Below are 17,946 nucleotides of genomic sequence, written 5' to 3'. Positions count from 1 at the left end.
ATTACACAGAGTACAATGAAAGATGACTATTTGTCTTCCCACCTAGCTCCAGAGCACCACTTCTGAACCCTGCTCAGGTGTAATATTTAGAAAGCTTTGATCAACTTAAGATTGCAAAACAAATTTAAAATAAATTGTGCTCCTAAAGATATGAATTACATGCTTCAGTCACCCCAAAATGACCATTAGCTAACTATGTTGAATTCGCCATACGTTACTTATGTTCTAAAAAGGTTTGAACTTCCAATTTGGTCTGCTGGGATCTGCTTCTATCAAATTTAGCGAAAGTACTGATTCTGTATATTACTTTGAGTGGTTCTAGTTGGATGCTATACTTCCTTTGTAGAGATGTCTATGTTGAATATGCCAAAAGTATCATACGATCTAAGAAGTTTTATCTTTCAATTGGGTCTGCTAGAATTATATCCTACTGAATTTCGGTGGAAGTACTGATTCTCTCCATTCCTTTGAGTGGTGCACATACTATATTTGTCTTTCAAAGACGACATGATAATTTACTTGTGTTACAAAGATGGCATGATAATTGAGTGTTTAGGTGAAGCTATGTACAACTTTATTGTTAAGGTGAATCTTGAGTACTAAAGTCTACTCTTTAATGCTAGATTGATTTATTGAACATTTTGGATTGCAGTTGTAACCAATTTTACTTTTTGGGATGAGGTGCTCCCTATATATATATATAATTCTAGTTAAAAAATGAAAAGCTTCCTTTGTTTTGGATATGAGTATGTCAACAAGTAATATTAAACCTTTATACTCATGTACATACAGTCATTGTTTGAGATTTCCTTACATCTAGTTTTAATGGAAAAAATATATTTACATTATGGCAGAAAGATCTCAGGACAGACCTCTTGACTGGGATGTTCGAGTGAAAATTGCCATTGGAGCAGCAAAAGGTCTAGCATATTTGCATCATGACTGCTCTCCTCGTATCATTCATCGTGATATCAAATCTAGCAACATACTACTTGATAGAAACTTAGATTCACATGTATCTGATTTTGGGCTTGCAAAATTACTGGAGGATCAAGAGTCGCATATCACAACTATTGTTGCTGGGACATTTGGCTATTTGGCACCAGGTATGCTTTTTGGTCACACTTGCTGCCAATTTCCTTGTAGATCATTGCTTTCTGTATTGCAGATTTATACTTTTTAATTATGCTTTGGTAATTCAATTTGTTTATTCTTGATGCAGTAATATTCTATCCAACAATACAATATGTTGGTGTGTATTTTCTTAGTGGCTAATTTGCCAATTGGCTAATAGTTCAAATCTGGGAATCAAAATTTGGCTAAAAATTCAAGTTTTAGGGTGATCTGAATCCCCAAGTTTTAAGGTGATTGAAAAGTGTGAATTTATTTGAATGTAATGGGGGCGGGGGGGGGTGGATTTTTTTATCTTATCTTATCTTATGGATCCATTTAACAGTTGTACGAGTGGATATAGCAATGCACTAACTTGTCAACTAGCATCTTTAGCAGAAATGTTACCTTTTTATGGTTTATAAACTTACTACCGAAACTCAGTGGCATGCAATGCAATTTCGCTGATGCTAGACAAGGTAAAATCCTATTCAACAATATGCTAGTTTGGTTGAGGATGTGAACTATAAATTTAATAGAATATGGTATTGCATTTCTAAATGTGCCACATCATATGCTTGTCACATTCATAGAAGCAAACATTTTGGGGAATTTCATAATCCTTACAGTTATAAGAACAGCTAAAGCAGATCAAAGTTTTCCATCACTCAAAAGCTCAGTGATATGGTCTTGGGGGTGTACAACATTATCACACAGTTGAGTACAACCAAATTGATAAACTTCTCAAAAGCATTGCATAGTCTACACCATGGAATTTTAGCTCCTTGACTAGTTTAACTTATCGAGTCACATGGATTATCCTCTGATCATTTAATTTGTGTTGTGTATTTTCACTAATGAGTTTTTAAACCCATTGTGATGGGATCTGACTATAGTTTTCAACAGAAATTTAAATCCTTATAGTAAGCATATAAAGAGCAAAGATGCTCCATAAGAGACGCACCACAAATATTAAGTTGTGTTTGATCTCTTGTTGCATATGTTCACCATTCATCATCTGCCCCGGCAAAGATTGGATATGTTTTGTTTCCCTTGTATTATCCAGTGCTGAAGATAGTGTTATTACTGAATATTTAATTACACCAACAATGTGAGTCTTTGAAGAATACTTTTGAACATTTATGCATGTTAAATGTTTGATAAAATTGTTGAGGCATTTTGCTGAGTTTTTCCCGAGTCCAGAGTTTTTAATTATTTTAGGTCTGCCTTCTTATTGCGAAGTCTGAGTTTTTTAATTATGGTATCACCTGTTTCCTCCAAATCGAAGTTGATAAGAAACTCTTACAAACTAGCTCTATCCTCAATATCTGTTATTATTACTTTGATCTTTTATTTCAAATCCTCCTTGACTGAATTACATAATCCTTCTTGATGTAAAGATGCCTCCACCAGCTTGAGAATGCTTGGTGATAGGCAGTTGAAGGTTTTCTTGCATTTGAAGCCTTTGGATAGCATTTTCTGTTAGATTACCAAAGACCTTAAACAAAAACAACATATGTGGAATGAAAGCCGATTCATATGACAACACAAAATATTGTCAGTGCTTGCGTAATAAGAGTCATGGCACATCTTAATCACATTAACACGCCGAATAGCACATGATAAAACTCCCTTGCCTCGACATTATGATTCTTACCAAGATATGAAGTAGCTTGTAATTCACAAGGGACTATCAAGGATGATAATATAGTGCAAGTATCCCATTTTTTCACATTGTTACTTTCAATGGTGGAAAAATCTACTTGAAGGACTGCTGATTTTCAAGGATTGCAACTGCATGTAGCAATGGAATCTGGTAATTTAATTAATATTTCCTCTAAATTGGCCCTTAGTCTCCAATCAGTACTTCACTTGTACAGCAATTGTTGAATCTCCTTCAAAGTTTCTATATCCTGCTACATTTGGTGCTTGTAAGCCCACTAGGAGGGCCTCACATTCTCATGCGTTGCTGAATTTCATTCCCATATGCTTTGAGTCATTTGACCCTTCATTTAAATTTCACCTTCTAAGTTACTAATGACATAGCCAACCCTTGCAATGTTTGGGCTACCTTTAGACACTCTATTGAAATTCAATTTGATGTCCTTTGAAGGATGTTTGCTGTTTATCTTTTCTACTATTACTATTTTCCGGTATCACTTGAACACAACAGAAAACTGTAAGATACACTAGTGCACTCAAACGCTTCAAGTTGGCTGTTCCAATGGTTGTTCATTTTGTTGACTTGATTAGGAATTTTCAAACCCTATTTCAAATTAAAAAACAGTCGTGAAAATGGACAAAAAGCACTTACAAATTGTCCCAAAACATGAATTACAAGACTCAAGTAACTCCCAGCATTCTTTAATTTTACTCTAGCATTGTATATATAGAGCACCAATCCTAATAGAAGTTGAGATAGGCATTAAGATTAAGAAGTAGCTGAAATTTTGAATTCTAGAATGTTAAAAGCCATAGAGTGTTGTTTGTAAAGGAGTTGCCACTCACACTATAGGGGCAATTAGGTGTTCATCAAGGAAAGCCATGTATTTGTGAGTGGAAACAGGTGTCCATGAAGACAAACATTTGTTTGTTGGGGCAAATTCTGCATTTACCTAGGCAAACCTTGCATCAGGGAAGGTGAAGAGGGGTTTCTTGTGTGAACTCTTTGTTTGCCACTTGTACAAGAAGCAAGTGCGAAATCTGCCTGCAGTGATAGGTGTCCACCAAGACGAACCTTTGTTTGTTGTGGCAAATTTTGTATCTAGCAAGGCAACCCTTGCATCTGCCAAGTTGAATAAGGGTTTGTTGTGTGAACTCCTTGTTTGCCACTTGTACAACAAGCAAATGCAAAATCTGCGTGCAATGGCAGGTGTTTTCTGGTTGCGAACTTTACATGTGCTAGGGTGAATAGGCTTTTACAAGGGCGGACTTTGTGTAAGCTAGGGAACACAAGTGTCCGTCAGGGTAAAACATGTATTGTATTCACCAAGGCAGACAAGGGTTTGTTGGGGTCAAGCAAGCATTCATCAGCTGTACAACAGGTGAACTTGACTTAGACCCTTCAAAAATGTTACTTTCATTGAGTTCTCATTAACCAAAGCTTACATGCTGATGTCTTATTCCATCCTGCACTTTCCCGAGCATGAACAAACACCACCACCATATTGAATAATGCCATAGTACCACGGGGAGGCATCCCCCCACTTTTTGCTTCAACGCATTGAGGACTTGGTGATTTTCGTCCCCAATAGCACCACTAGATTCCGCCACCTCCACCTCCATTGAGGATGGGGGACATCTCGGTTTTGACTATTTGCAGATTCGACTATTTATGTTTAATGTTCGATTTCCAATTCAATGCAATGTTCAGGTATTTACTCTTTTACATCTTTATATCTTATATTGCAATACATATTATGAGAACTAGCATTATAAGTACCATATGCATATATTATATACTTCCTCTCCTGTCCCCCGCTGTTGTCCCCCCGCTGTCCCCAAATTAAGGCCCCTTTGTCCCCCTATCCCGGAAAATTGTCCCCCCATCCCCCAAGGCTGTGTAACTATGAATAATGCTCAAGACTACAAAACTTGAATCTATTTTATGATAAAAAAATGATTAGTGTGTGTGTTTTTCCTTTTTTAAGAGACACTTATGTGCTATTAGATATGGCTTCATTTCATTTGTCAACATGATTCGGTTGTACTAAATGATGTGATTTGTTTACTAAGAATATATCTAGTTGAAGGTGCCAACTTCTTGATACTGAATAACTTGTAGGCTTCTTCTTTTCTTTTACATAGCGCCAACATATTTATTTCATTAAAAAGGAGTAACACTAAGACTGTTTGATGTTTTTTTCTTTGCACAATTCTATCAATATTGTTATGATCGAGATAAACCTTGCTAAACCTGTATTATGTTCTTTTTTCACACATCTCCTAATAGGACTATTTAGAAACAAAGTAAGTTAACATCATCGAATGACCACAAGATATTATTGGGATTGGAGATTATAGCAAATGTCCATGTAGTGTCCTTTGCATCTCCATACTAGAAACTGCCGAAATTCCTCTAATATTTTTAATAAAGTAACAAGAAAGAATAGAGAAGGACACCTATGTTCATTCAAGAATAGAACCTTCCAATATTGTGTATTTTGGAGAGCTAAAAGTTAAGATGAATAAATATTGGACATTGTGTTGATGAGTAGTTTAATCTCTCTTGAAGAGAGCTTTTAACTCCATCATATTTTCACAGTACCAACCAATGCTTCAGCTAATTGGGTTCCAAGTCAATCCTACATTAACGTAGAAATTTGTCAATGAATTTATTGCTCCAGTAGTGATATAAATGACTAGGTCAAATTTTGGGATCATACCTATTGATGTGTGTTTTATGACCCACCAAACAGTAGAACAATCTACCAAAATACCTTATCCTCTCTTGAACAAAGTCTTGTGTATGCTAGGATTGCTAGAAGATCATATGATGACTCCAAGGTTCCTTCAATGTCAGGTCTTGATTGTGGATAAGCTCGGTGGTTGATGTGATTTGCTAATATTCACAAGGGGCCTTACGTGTATTTATTCAGATTCATTTCAAGCCATACCTCATGTGGGAGCTAACTAAAGGTTTTGCAATGAAGTGTCTTTTTAGGATTTTCACAAAATATGTGAAAATGAAATGGGATAGGGTTTAAAGGTTCTATTCTAGACCCAAGTTATACTACAACTACTCATGAACTGGTGGAATCTTCAAGGGTTATTCAAAAGATTTTCATACTGCCACATACACCATCATTAAGAACAATGTATATGGATGACGTAAGTTAAAATTATGTATGAAAGGGGTTCATGCTAATTTTGCACAATGGTTTAGAATCACTAAAACATCAAAAGTATGAACCAAAGGAATCCATCAATAAACCATCATAGTCTCCATTGCAATCGCAACACTTTAACTAAACTAAACTAAATCTAAATAAGGGAATTTAAGAGAACAAGCAAGCACCGAGACCTATCAAATATTCACCAAGCTTTAATGAAAACTCTATCATCTCAGTAGCTTATAGCAACACTCTCAGAAAATCCTCCATTCACTCTAAATTTAGGTTTACAGAGGTAAGTCAAATGTAAAGCCCAAAACTTGAGAGATTTATGGGTGAACGAGAACAAAACATACTAGCCCAGATGGAAAATTTGAGGCGATCCAAAGAGATCATTCTCTACGAGCTGCTGGGAACACAAGCACAAAGAGGCCACACGAGCAAGGGATAGGGGCCCCATCTTGGATGGGCGATGTTGGGACAAAGGTCACAAGAATACCTTATGCTTGTATCATAAGACCGGTAGCCTGTTCATTTACACGATTACTATGTGCAAGTCACCATATATAATGAGATGTACGGTATCAAAGGATGGTGACAATCTCAATCCTTAAAATAGTCAAGTATCTTATAATATAAGAATAGAAGATGCTGTATCATCCTTCTCTCAGATTTACCAGCCAAACAACCTGGTCCAGCAACAGGCAAATTACATATCAGAGGCCCGTACTAATAATTTTGAACATTTTGCAAATGTTTTAATCTTACCTACTTCAGCCTGATTCAGTTGAAATTCTTTATCAGTAGCTTCATGTAAACTTTTTCCTTTAATGTGTTTTGTTCTGATCATTGGCTGTCTGATAAACTGTTCAAATTTACTTATATGTTTGCTGACCGTTGATGAACAGATTGGGCGTTTTTATAATATTGACTCAAACCCTTGTTAAAACCCTCTCTGCTAAGCACAGTTGAACAGCTCCCTGAAATAGATATACAACAAATATGTTTTATTTCTTTTTAATAACCAATGGGTACGCTCTTACCCAGAGAGCAGGAGAGGCTTCTGATGGATATACATCACCATGTTATATCCACACATAAACATAAAGTGGTAAACAAAGAAAAGACACTGCAATCCTTTCCACAGCTATGAAAATAAAACATAGCTAAGCTAATATGAAGATCCCGACATATACACCCTCACAGCTGTGAATGTCATACACAGCATGAAAATATGATAGAGTGCTATGTTTAAGGGAACAAATCTGCTAATAAAAAAAAGCCCAATGATGGCTCGCAGATCAACTGATAATCACAGATTTTAAGAGCACAGCTTAATATCTAAGACGAACTGGCTTTCTCTATCATTCATCCATTCCTTCAACAGAAAAATTGTCTACAACTATTAATGAACAATCACCAGAATGCAATGACACACGCAGTTGTCACAGTGACCAGGGGAAATTGGATAAAAAATTGCTGATCCTTTTAAATATGTTCAACAAAGATATACCCCATCTTCCATGATGGTTACAGTAACAGTTCTTGAAAAATTAACTAAAAAGTCTCATAACAGTTGTCAATGCAAGCAAAGGAGTAAAATAGAAAAATAAATGCCCCTAGAGCTGCATAGCCTTTCCATCTTCCTTTTTATCAATCGATGCATCTGTGGAGGCCTCTTGGCTGGATTTGTATTGTTACAGTGCCTCAATGACACGTGTCATGTCCCCCTCTGATACTCTTACATTACCATTTTTGGTAGTCCAGTAGAGATGATTTTCTTGAATGTCTTCTTCCCTATCCTTATAACCTAGCAGTTAATTGCAGGTAGCATGGCATCAATTTGAGTGAGCTTTTCAAACTCTGTTTTCTGATACACAAAGGGACTAATCATTTTGTCAGTGTCCTTTTGACAAAATCTGCTAATAAAGAAAAAGCCCAATGATGACTAGTAGATCAACTGATAATCAAAGATTTTAGAACGCTATGTTTAAGGGAACAAATCTGCTAATAAAAAAAAGCCCAACGATGACTCACAGATCAACTGATAATCACAGATTTTAAGAGCACAGCTTAAAATCTAAGACTAACTGGCTTTTTCTATCATTCATCTATTGCTTCAACAGTAAAATGTCTATAACTATTAACAAACAATCACCAGAATGCAATGACTCACGCAGTTGTCACAGTGGCCAGGGGAAATTGGATAAAAAATTGCCGATCCTTTGAAATATGTTAAAAAAAGATATACTCCATCTTCCATGATGGTTACAGTGAAATATTAACTAAAACGTCTCATAACAGTTGTCAATACAAGCAAAAGAGTAAAATAGAAAAATAAATGTGCTTAAAGCTGCACAGCCTTTCCATCTTCCTTTTTATCAACCGATGCATCTGTGGAGGCCTCTTGGCTGGATTTGTATTGTTACAGTGCCTCAATGACACGTGTCATCTCCCCCTCCTCTGATACTCTTACGTTATCATTTTTGGTAGTCCAGTAGAGATGATTTTCTTGAATGTCTTCTACCCTATCCTTATAACCTAGCAGTTCATTACAGGTAGCATGGCATCAATTTGGGTAAGCTTTTCAAACCTTGTTTTCTGATACGCAGAGGGACTGATCATTTTGTCAGTGTTCTTTTTGATAAGTCTCTCTCATGCTGTGGATGTCAGTAATATCCTTTCCTTTACCTTGGTGGGAGCCACGTCCCGAATCAGTAAAATATTTCTTGATTCCCTGAATATCTTCATGCAAACTATTAACCAATTCTCTTAGACTTTTGAAGGTTTTAGTCATCCATTTCTGTTTGAAAGTTAAAGAAAACATTCATTTTTGTAGTGGCTCATTAGTCGATCTCAGAAGCCCCAACTTGATTGCATTTTCCGCTTTCAAATCCATTACCTCTTTAAGCATTGAAAACAATTGTATATAAGAATGTTCTTGTCCTTTGATAATCATGGTATCAGTTTTTTACAATATCCGTGGTCTACAAAAGGATTTTGTAATGAGATCCAAGGTGCTCAATCAGAGGCAATCCTCTGACTTTCAGATCTTCTATCCAGTCGCTACCAATCCTACTCGTGTCTATCCTCTTAGGGCTTGGTTTTCATTTGATGTTGGATCCAAGATAGAACAAGAAGAACTTGCTGGCTGAGATAAAAGGGGCATGAGGATCTCTTTGAGATCGTCCGGAAGTTGGGAAACCATTGCCTTAAGTTTGACCTTGCCCTGCTTATCTTTGTCTAATTTCTCCTGCACCTGCTGGTTGGTGAATTCCCACATTTGAACAATTTTCTCATGCTGAGGCAGTCAAATATCAATCCTAGTTACTGTAAAATCAGAAGCATTTATATGAGCCTATTTATCAGTTGGTAAGTATGCAATTTCCACGACTACGTGCCCTGTTTCCTGATCTTTCCCTAGGGCAGCTAGCACTGCAGGTTTCTTCTTTTTCTGAGGGGTGGGAGGGCTCTTTAAGATTTGATCCACCATGTTTTGTGAAGGCATGTTGTCTTCTTCTCTTTTTCTTTTCCTCTATAGGGATTGCTCTAACTAGGAAGGGGCGGATTGTAATGACCCCTGCCGGCTCTCACTCAAACTATGGTAAAGAATAATTTTTTTGTACTTTTCAGATATATGCTTTTTCCCTTTTTCAGAATATGACATATATAACAATGCATAGAAATTGAAATTACAATTTCTCTCTTCTATATTTTAGTATGCAACATATGCAAAGGTATTGCAAATTTTTTACAGTGAACACACTTGTTTATTGAAATGCAATGACTTGATATAGCAGAATGTAAAGTTGGTCTCTAGCTGAGATTTAAACACAAATTCTCCTCCAATGCTAATGCTGGCCCTTCCAGCAGCAACACAGGCTTTGAATTTGCAAACACAACCTTGTAAATGCAACTGCTGCTGCCTTAAAATTGATCGCAGGCATTCTAAAAACCTACGCTGGTATTATTAAGAGCTCAATGTTCTGCTCAGAATCCTCCAGTGTTGCCCAACAGTGTGAATCGATTCAGTTAGTCAAAATTGCAGCAGTAATGAGGCACTATTCATTGGCGATTGAAAACCAATTCAAAGAGCAAGCAACGTCTGAAAGAAATTCACAATTTCTTCACCTCAAACCCTCAAGCTCCAAATTCTCCAAAAGATAAATTGTCATCAAGAATGCAAATCCATCTCAAAGAGCTTGCTTTAATAATATTTCAAGTTAAATGACTCTTCCTTCACACCAAACGGCCAGTGGCTTCATGTTTACACTTTCACTTAAAGGGTTCATTTCTCATATAGCAACTTTATGTTATAATTTAAATTTGACAATAAATAAAGTCACTTTATTAATTTTAACTCCCTCATTGCTTCCAAAATGACCTTTTAATTAATACAATGATATACTGTCACATGAGGTCCTTGTTTCATGTGTTAGAATATTTTAAATCTTCTCATCTTGACTGCAACAAGCTATAATATTAAGGTGCTTATTAAGCAATTTCAATTAAAATAGCAAGCTAAGTAAATATAATTTAATTATAACCAATAGTGCACCCAACTTGCGAAAAAGACCTAACAACACTGGAATCGAAAATTTGATAGCACAGTAGTGATCTGACGATAAAAGATGGTGAATAGTCCTGATTGGGTGACTTACTAAAACTAGATATTCCCTCCAAGAATCTTGGAGCCCAAACCAAAAGTTAGACGTAACTTCTGAAAGCATCGTATAATTCCTCTAAATTGTCTAAGCTCCTTGGAATCATCTCTTGACTTACTATAAATATTAAGTCCCTCAAAATGGAGCCAAAACTCACAATTGGCCAAATAACTCCACAACAAGGTCCTCTAATCACCAATATCAGCCTATAAGGACCTAATGATAGGCTGAATCCATTTACTCTGATGCAACTCAAAAATGGGGACATTACATGGATAAAATGTTTGAAGCGGGCTTGAGACTTTCTAAATCCAATAACTTCCTTACACCGGAGGGGTATCTTTCTAAGTGGAGGTGAAAGGAAATTTAGGAGCTATTGCAAAAACAGAGCTAGAAAAGACTAGGCCTTGAGTTACCTGGTGATCCAGTGGAGAGTCTTCTTGCTGCTCCTCTTCTTGTGGAATTTTTTCTTGCTCTGGGGTCTCTTCATCTTTGGGCCCTTCTTTGTTTGTGAGATCCTCATCAGGAAGAGATCCTCCTCCATCAGTAGGTTTAAGCTCTGGCCCCATTCGTGAAGGTTCACCATCTCCTCTAGCAGCTTGAGAAGACATTTGTGCTGATGCGCCCATAGTAGTACTAACAGGTGCTGGTGTTTGGCTCTGTGTTGGGTTTGGGGGCATTTCTTGGAGTTTCTTTTCTTCGCAGTTTGCATCCAATCAATCCATTTTCGAGTTCACTTCATTATCAGGGACGTGTACATAGAGATCATCTATTTGTGGAAGATCACAATTGATGGGTTTTATTGGAGTCCCTTTAGTTTTCTTCAAGTAACATGTATCAAGTAATTCAGACTTAGCGTCCACCAGGCCGTCAACATCTAAATTCACTCCGCAAACCTTTATCTCGTCCATAGTAGGCCTTGACCAAGACCTTTCTCTCATCTCAATGTCATCTTTACAATTTGCCCAAAAGTCTTCTAATGCTGGCACATGACGAATGATAGCCCAAGCTGCAGATTGCCTTTGACAAAGTTACTGGGATCATATTGAGTCCTCAGAACTTCATAATTCTGGAAGGAATACCATGCGTTTGTGGCTTTGACTACATTCATAGCATTAGAATTGGAGGAGCATGATGGATAGGGAATGGGATCTCAACCTTGTGTCTCTCACCACACCTTTTATTCACCTCGAGTACTTGCTGACATAACTCAGTTAGAACTATCTTGTCGTTGGGATACCTGTGCAGTCTGTATGGAAAACCATTGAATGCGTCAATCTAGAAGAATGTGAAAGATGGGTATTTAATGAAATAATTGTTGTACTTAGAAATTACCCTAACCGCCTTTGGTGATAATCTCTGTTCAGGGCATCCTTATATTTCCCAGGTCAATCTCATGGTAAATGCATCATTTATCCATCTAAATTCTGCAAAACTTTTCATGCAGCTGCAAGCATGGATACAAATCTAAGATTTGTATATCATCATCAAAATCTTGAACATGGTTCAAACTGGGCTAGTGTCACGTGCATGCTAGGGCATAGATAATTATATGAACACATGAAGAAGGAACCATAATGCTTAGCACCCATCATTAAGAATCCTAGTACATCACTAATGAGTTCCGTCCAATTTATGTACCTTTCATCAGCGCTCATGGTCTTACAAAGAATACCCATTCTTCTAAATGAGTGCCTCTTCACTGCCCCTAGTTCCATGTAATAAGACCAGCATGTCGGCGATTTCTCTTTTCAAATTGGCAGCATAAATAATCTTGGGAAGCTTGGATTTGTTGGACCTTTCCTGCCCAAACCACTCCTTCGAAATTACAGCTCTTCACCTTGTTTTCTTTTCAGTGAAAGTTGAAGCCGAACGAGTGAAATCCCAGTCTATGCATACTTCCCTTAGAGGTAAGTGGAAGTAGTTCTGTATGGTGGTCCTATCTAGTGTGATGAGAACCTCTTTATTAGTTGTTCTTACCTGTTTAGTATCAGGGTCAAAACGAGCAATGCATTCCTTGACTAATCCTTGAGATTGCACAATGACAAGAAATCCGGCTGCTTCCGTGAGCCCACTTTGTACTAATTTGTCTGTAATTAGGTGCCTAGGCTTGTGGTGGATCCCTTCATAAAGATATCCTCAGTCAAAATGACTCAATTTCTTGCCGATGTCCTTCCACTCACTCTCAATACCTTTGAGATGATCATAAGGAGTATACTGGAAAGCCATTCTGTGAGTTTGCAGGATATGACAAATTTCTATTCTCATTGAGTGTGGCACAAATTATGAATTTACTTCTGCTGTCTCTAACTGTACTGATGTTTTAATTTAGCTTCTTCCATAAGCTTATGTGTAATCGAGGTAAACCTGAGATAGATCATAGCAATGAATGACATTAAATGCATTAAATGCTGGACAAGACATTCCTTCCAGATAAATCACTCTGTGCACTTAATCTTTTGATCCATGACGGGCAGCCTACGTCAGCAGGGATTTTCAAAATTGGTTTTTCAGAACATTGACTATCGCTGTATGAGATTTCGGAATCGGCACGTCAACACCACTGATCCCAATTCTTCTTTTCTTTGTTAGGCGGAATTTCGCATACCTTCTTGCGCACCTCATGGCAGTTTAATTAAGCCTATCACTATTTAAGATAGTCTAACGAGCATTTAGACATCACCAATGAATCTATCAGGCAATATCTTCGGGATCTGCTGATGGAGCAGCTACAATGAGAAATTTCTGAAACCCATCTTCTTCTTCACAAATGGCAGAGACTAAACACTTCTCCCCTTCACTTTCTGATGAATGTGTACTTGAAATGTCCTTTTCCTTAATGGAGTTTTGCCAAGTTAGCAAGTCTTTTCATTACTCATCCATCAGGCGTCTACTGGGTTAACTTCTTCTGTCACCTTAAAATCCGTCTATGACTTTACGCAGTGTGGGTCCCAATTTCTCTTCAGCGTTTTGGGAATTCTACCACCAGGCTTCCATTTCTGCCACTTTCAGCACTTTGAACATCAATATCCCGCAATGAAACATTTTGGTACTTTTCTTTTTTTTTAGAAGACTTAAGCTTTTGTACTAAGGTAAATAGATTCCTAAGGGGCTTAGAACTTCACACTTGGACTAACTGAAAGACTTGACTAAACATGAGTATCTATTTTCCAGCATGCCGACCTAAGGTCTAAATTAGATTGCGAGGGCATAACTCTTGAGGTAGTAGGAGGATGCAGTTCCCAAATAGAAAATCCGACAATACTTTCTTCAGACCTAATAGCCAATTTTACATATAGGGACTAAAATATGGCAACACTGGCAGCAACTATTATTGTTGGTTGCCTTTCCTAAGGAGCCCTTCTTGCCTTATCAGTTGAGTCCTTAGCCATCCACTCTATTTTCTGAAGCATAAGAGCAGCGAAGCAGAAGGTGCTCAGCTGACTTTTTTGTGATCTGCAAAGTACTGTAATTGTAAAGCTAAAGATGGTTACACATTGGTTTTTTACACTAAGATCAAGAATGCTTGCCTAGCCACACACTTGTGTGCACACACTCACACACACATATGCTTGAAAGCCATTTGCAGTGGATCTGACTCCATATTAGGTTATGTATTACAAATCACTGTGAGTATGCTTTTTATCTGTCCATATCTTTCAAATGGCAGTTTCAAATTTTCTATGATGGTTGACAATAACCATTCACCTGGACTATCTTTGATTAGTATCAGCTCTCTTCATAACTGTTTATTTTCTCTTTACACTACTCCCCACATAATCTGGTCACCCTTGACTCTCATAGACAAACAGATCACTGTAAGGGATTTATGGACGCATAACGATAATACTCACCAAGACAAAAATTCTCCGAGTTGTTCCTCATATATGTTGCACATGGCTGCTGCTGTTTGTGTCATACTGTCATAAATTTGGGATTTCAACTTAGACTTAATTGAATAAATGCTGAAGGTATAAATTTTGAAACAATAGGTCACACAGAAGAAATTAAAAGCAAAATGCATAACATACTGACTTTGTATATGTTGGCTCACTCATTACTATAACAGTATTATGTGTTACGCATGAGACTCAAAATTATATGTATGAACAGAGTTTAATTGAATTTTGATTCTCTCTTTATCTGTGTGTGATATTCTTGACAGAGTACATGCACAGTGGCAGAGCGACAGAAAAGGCAGATGTGTATAGCTTTGGAGTTCTTCTCCTTGAACTTTTGAGTGGGAAGCGTCCAACTGATTCGGCATTCATAGAGAAAGGGCTAAATGTTGTTGGATGGGTATCTCTCTCTCTCTCTCTCTCTCTCTATTTCTGTGTGTGTGTACATGTGTTTGTCAGAGAATTGTTACATTTGGGAACAGTAAATTCCAAAACAAAGGATTTCATCTGTGCTATGCACATCTTTGCTATCTTAAATACCCCATGCCAACTCAACCTAAGAATGATTAAGATGTATAGTCTGGGGATGACCTACTTACAACTTAATGTATAAGATAACCATTGTGGGAACATGAGGACTTGTTTACTTTACCCTTTATATTCTGTTCAAATTTGGTAACCTGTATGTCTTTCTAATTGACCTACAATAATTCGCTGTGAACTACCAAAATGACATCCAAAGATATGCCACATGACATTTTGTATGCTACAGTGTCAGATATGCCCTCTGCATCTGTTGACCCTTGGATACACCCTACAAATTCAACCTGACATTTTAAGAAGGTTAAGATGTATATTTAGGTCATAGTCTACCCACAACTTTGTATATAAGTTCACCATGTGGGAATACGGATTTGTGTACCTTACCCTGTACATCTTTCTCAAATTTTGTATTCCATAAGTTCTGACCTCAAGGAAATCTCAGTACTATTAAGGATAATTACATCAATCAACTTACATCAGCAGCACTTATGTACTTAGGGGTCAGTTCACTTCTGACAGTCAAGGCATTCTACTTTTTATAAGTGATATGTGGAATGTGTGTATCAAAAATTTGAAACACAGAGATAAAAATAAGCGATGCAGGGAATGGCATACAATATCTTGGGAACAAGGGCCATTGTCAATAAACTTAACTAAACAGATTACCTCTGAGCTAAGCCTCCAGTAAGTGAGATTGACCCTTTGTCCCCCAGCATTCAATCATTGAAGGACACCTCTTAGCATGTTGGAGCTTTTTTTAGCTCTGCATTACCAGTCAGAGTCATATGGAAAGAGAACTGTCTGAAGTGTCAATGGTCATGAACAGTATAGGCAGTTGAGAGTCCCAGTTAAGTATTCTGTATATTTGTAAAACTTTTCTAGTACACTTTATCTTTGTTTAATATCTTTTTGGCAGGTCTAAACTTTGATTGGAGCCAGTGTTATTGCAGACTCTGTGTTTGTTCTTTTGGAAGGGCTTATGATTAATTTACATCTTTTGCTGATAAAGAACAAGTATTCAAAATAGCAGGTCAAGTGGAAGGGTGCATGAAAGAAAAATTGAAAATGAATCTAAGAAGCATGTAAACTATTTTTTTCTAGCATTGGGAAAAGAATGTAATATGGCTCAAACAAGCAAATTATAGAGCAAATTTTACATCGGAGTTCCCAAGGAGAATTAAAATGGTATTAAGTACAACTACCAACAATAACCCGCTGAAAAGTAGCAGTTAGCTTGGTAAACTTAGGAAAAGAGGTATCAAATATAGCTCAATTAAGCTAATTGGTAGTAAAAATTTAACATTGGAGCTCCTAAGAAAACAAAGATTGTAGCAACAACCAACAATAACCCGCTCAAAAGGAGCAATCAAAACCAGTTAGCTTGATAAACTTATTAAAATAGGTATCAACAGTAACAGGTCCACTGGAACTGTTGCAGAAAGACATTGTAAAAGAAGTTAGGGTAAAATAAGCCACGAGCTTGATAAATTTTGTTTGGTTGTCATTGTTAAGCAACATTTACCAAATTTTGCATTCATCCGCGAAGTTCTGTTTCAGTAAACAAACAATGTTAGATTGCACTTAAAAGTGATTCATTGTTTTACAGCCTGTTTAATTTTCATAGCAGCAGATCTATTTTGTTTTAAAGATCTTTTAAGTTGTAATTGATTTCAATCAGAGTCCTGCTGGACAAACTTGTAACCTGTGACCAAAAGTATTGATTCCATTGCTCCTTGAGCAAGATTTGCTTACAAATGAGAGAGCCAACTTTAGTTTGAGAAACATCCATTCCCAACTAGTAGTCCATGAGAGCTTTTTAAAGTTGATTCCAAAGACATGATCGACTTTACTTTGACCAAGAAAAATGTTGGAATTATGTGTTCTTGGTTCATTTAACACTTTCTATAGAGGAAGACCCTAGAGTGATGGCGAGATGTTATCATACCTAATTCTCACTTGCATTATTTGTAGTTTCCCTCTGCGAGTCTGCCATGTCTCAAATTTGAAATTTCCTGTAGATGCTTATGCATATTCTATGTCATTATATGAGCTCACCATTTGACTTGAGTAACCTGTGAATTTCTAGCAAATGCATATTTACCAATTATTAGGAAACAAATCAGCAATATTTAAAAACATGACATTATTTAAGATTTAGACTATCTAAACATTTTGGGTGAGATTAACATTAAAATAGTCAAAGCAATAATTAAATTGGTGATGGGACACAATGAAAATATGTTTGATAAATTGCTAAAATCTGTGTAGCTCACATTTGGAAACATGTTTGCTACTAAAGTGGCCAATTTCTTTGCATGAGTACATAATGTTTTGTTGAAAAGAAGTAAGATTATGGGTTTTCCTTGTACAACATCGTGATTACAAATGAGAATATATAGGATCTTGTCAATCTGAAAAACACTGGACAACAATCCTAAATCCTATTTATTTTTGTTAAGCACTATTTGTTAGCCCCAACTGATATTGTAATTGATGATGCTATGAATGTATGTGAAAGAATCATATCAGTTGTTATATTGTCATTGATGTCAAAGTCTTAATGGGCTAGACCATATCGATTGATTGATGAAGAGGATTTGAAGAAAGTTTGATGAAGTTAGAGTTGATATGTAAGGTATTCAATGGGTATTTGAATCAGCTGGGCAATGATTATATAATATTGGTTTGTTAGTTTTACAATCATGTATTATAATATGTTGAAGTTCAAAAGCTTAACTGAGACACAAGGTTAATGAAGGGAGACTATATTTACTTTTACAATCATGTATTATAATATGTTGAAGTTCAAAAGCTTAACTGAGACACAAGGTTAATGAAGGGAGACTATATTTACTGAGTGACTAATTTATTGCCCAAGTGAATGCATAGAGGAATTGA

General features: G+C 36.7%; 2 protein-coding genes across 3 annotated transcripts in view; one reads left to right on the top strand and one right to left on the bottom strand.

The window, feature by feature from the left end:
- Positions 1–17,946, bottom strand: part of LOC149575618 (protease Do-like 1, chloroplastic) — a 328,128-nt gene that overhangs the window by 90,999 nt on the left and 219,183 nt on the right. The gene's annotated exons all lie outside the window — the stretch shown is intronic.
- The window catches only part of FEI1 (Leucine-rich repeat protein kinase family protein), a 138,436-nt gene that overhangs the window by 93,714 nt on the left and 26,776 nt on the right, over positions 1–17,946 (top strand). Inside the window, exons 12-13 of the mRNA XM_089815384.1 lie at positions 855–1,106; positions 14,772–14,905. Coding sequence (XP_089671510.1) covers positions 855–1,106; positions 14,772–14,905 — 386 coding nt within the window. The remainder of the gene's footprint in view (positions 1–854; positions 1,107–14,771; positions 14,906–17,946) is intronic.

Source organism: Cupressus sempervirens, chromosome 2 (assembly GCF_028749045.1).
Source record: "Cupressus sempervirens isolate cs-2001-9-10 chromosome 2, ASM2874904v1, whole genome shotgun sequence".
Taxonomy (NCBI): domain Eukaryota; kingdom Viridiplantae; phylum Streptophyta; class Pinopsida; order Cupressales; family Cupressaceae; genus Cupressus; species Cupressus sempervirens.
This window is presented reverse-complemented; position numbering and strand designations above follow the sequence as displayed.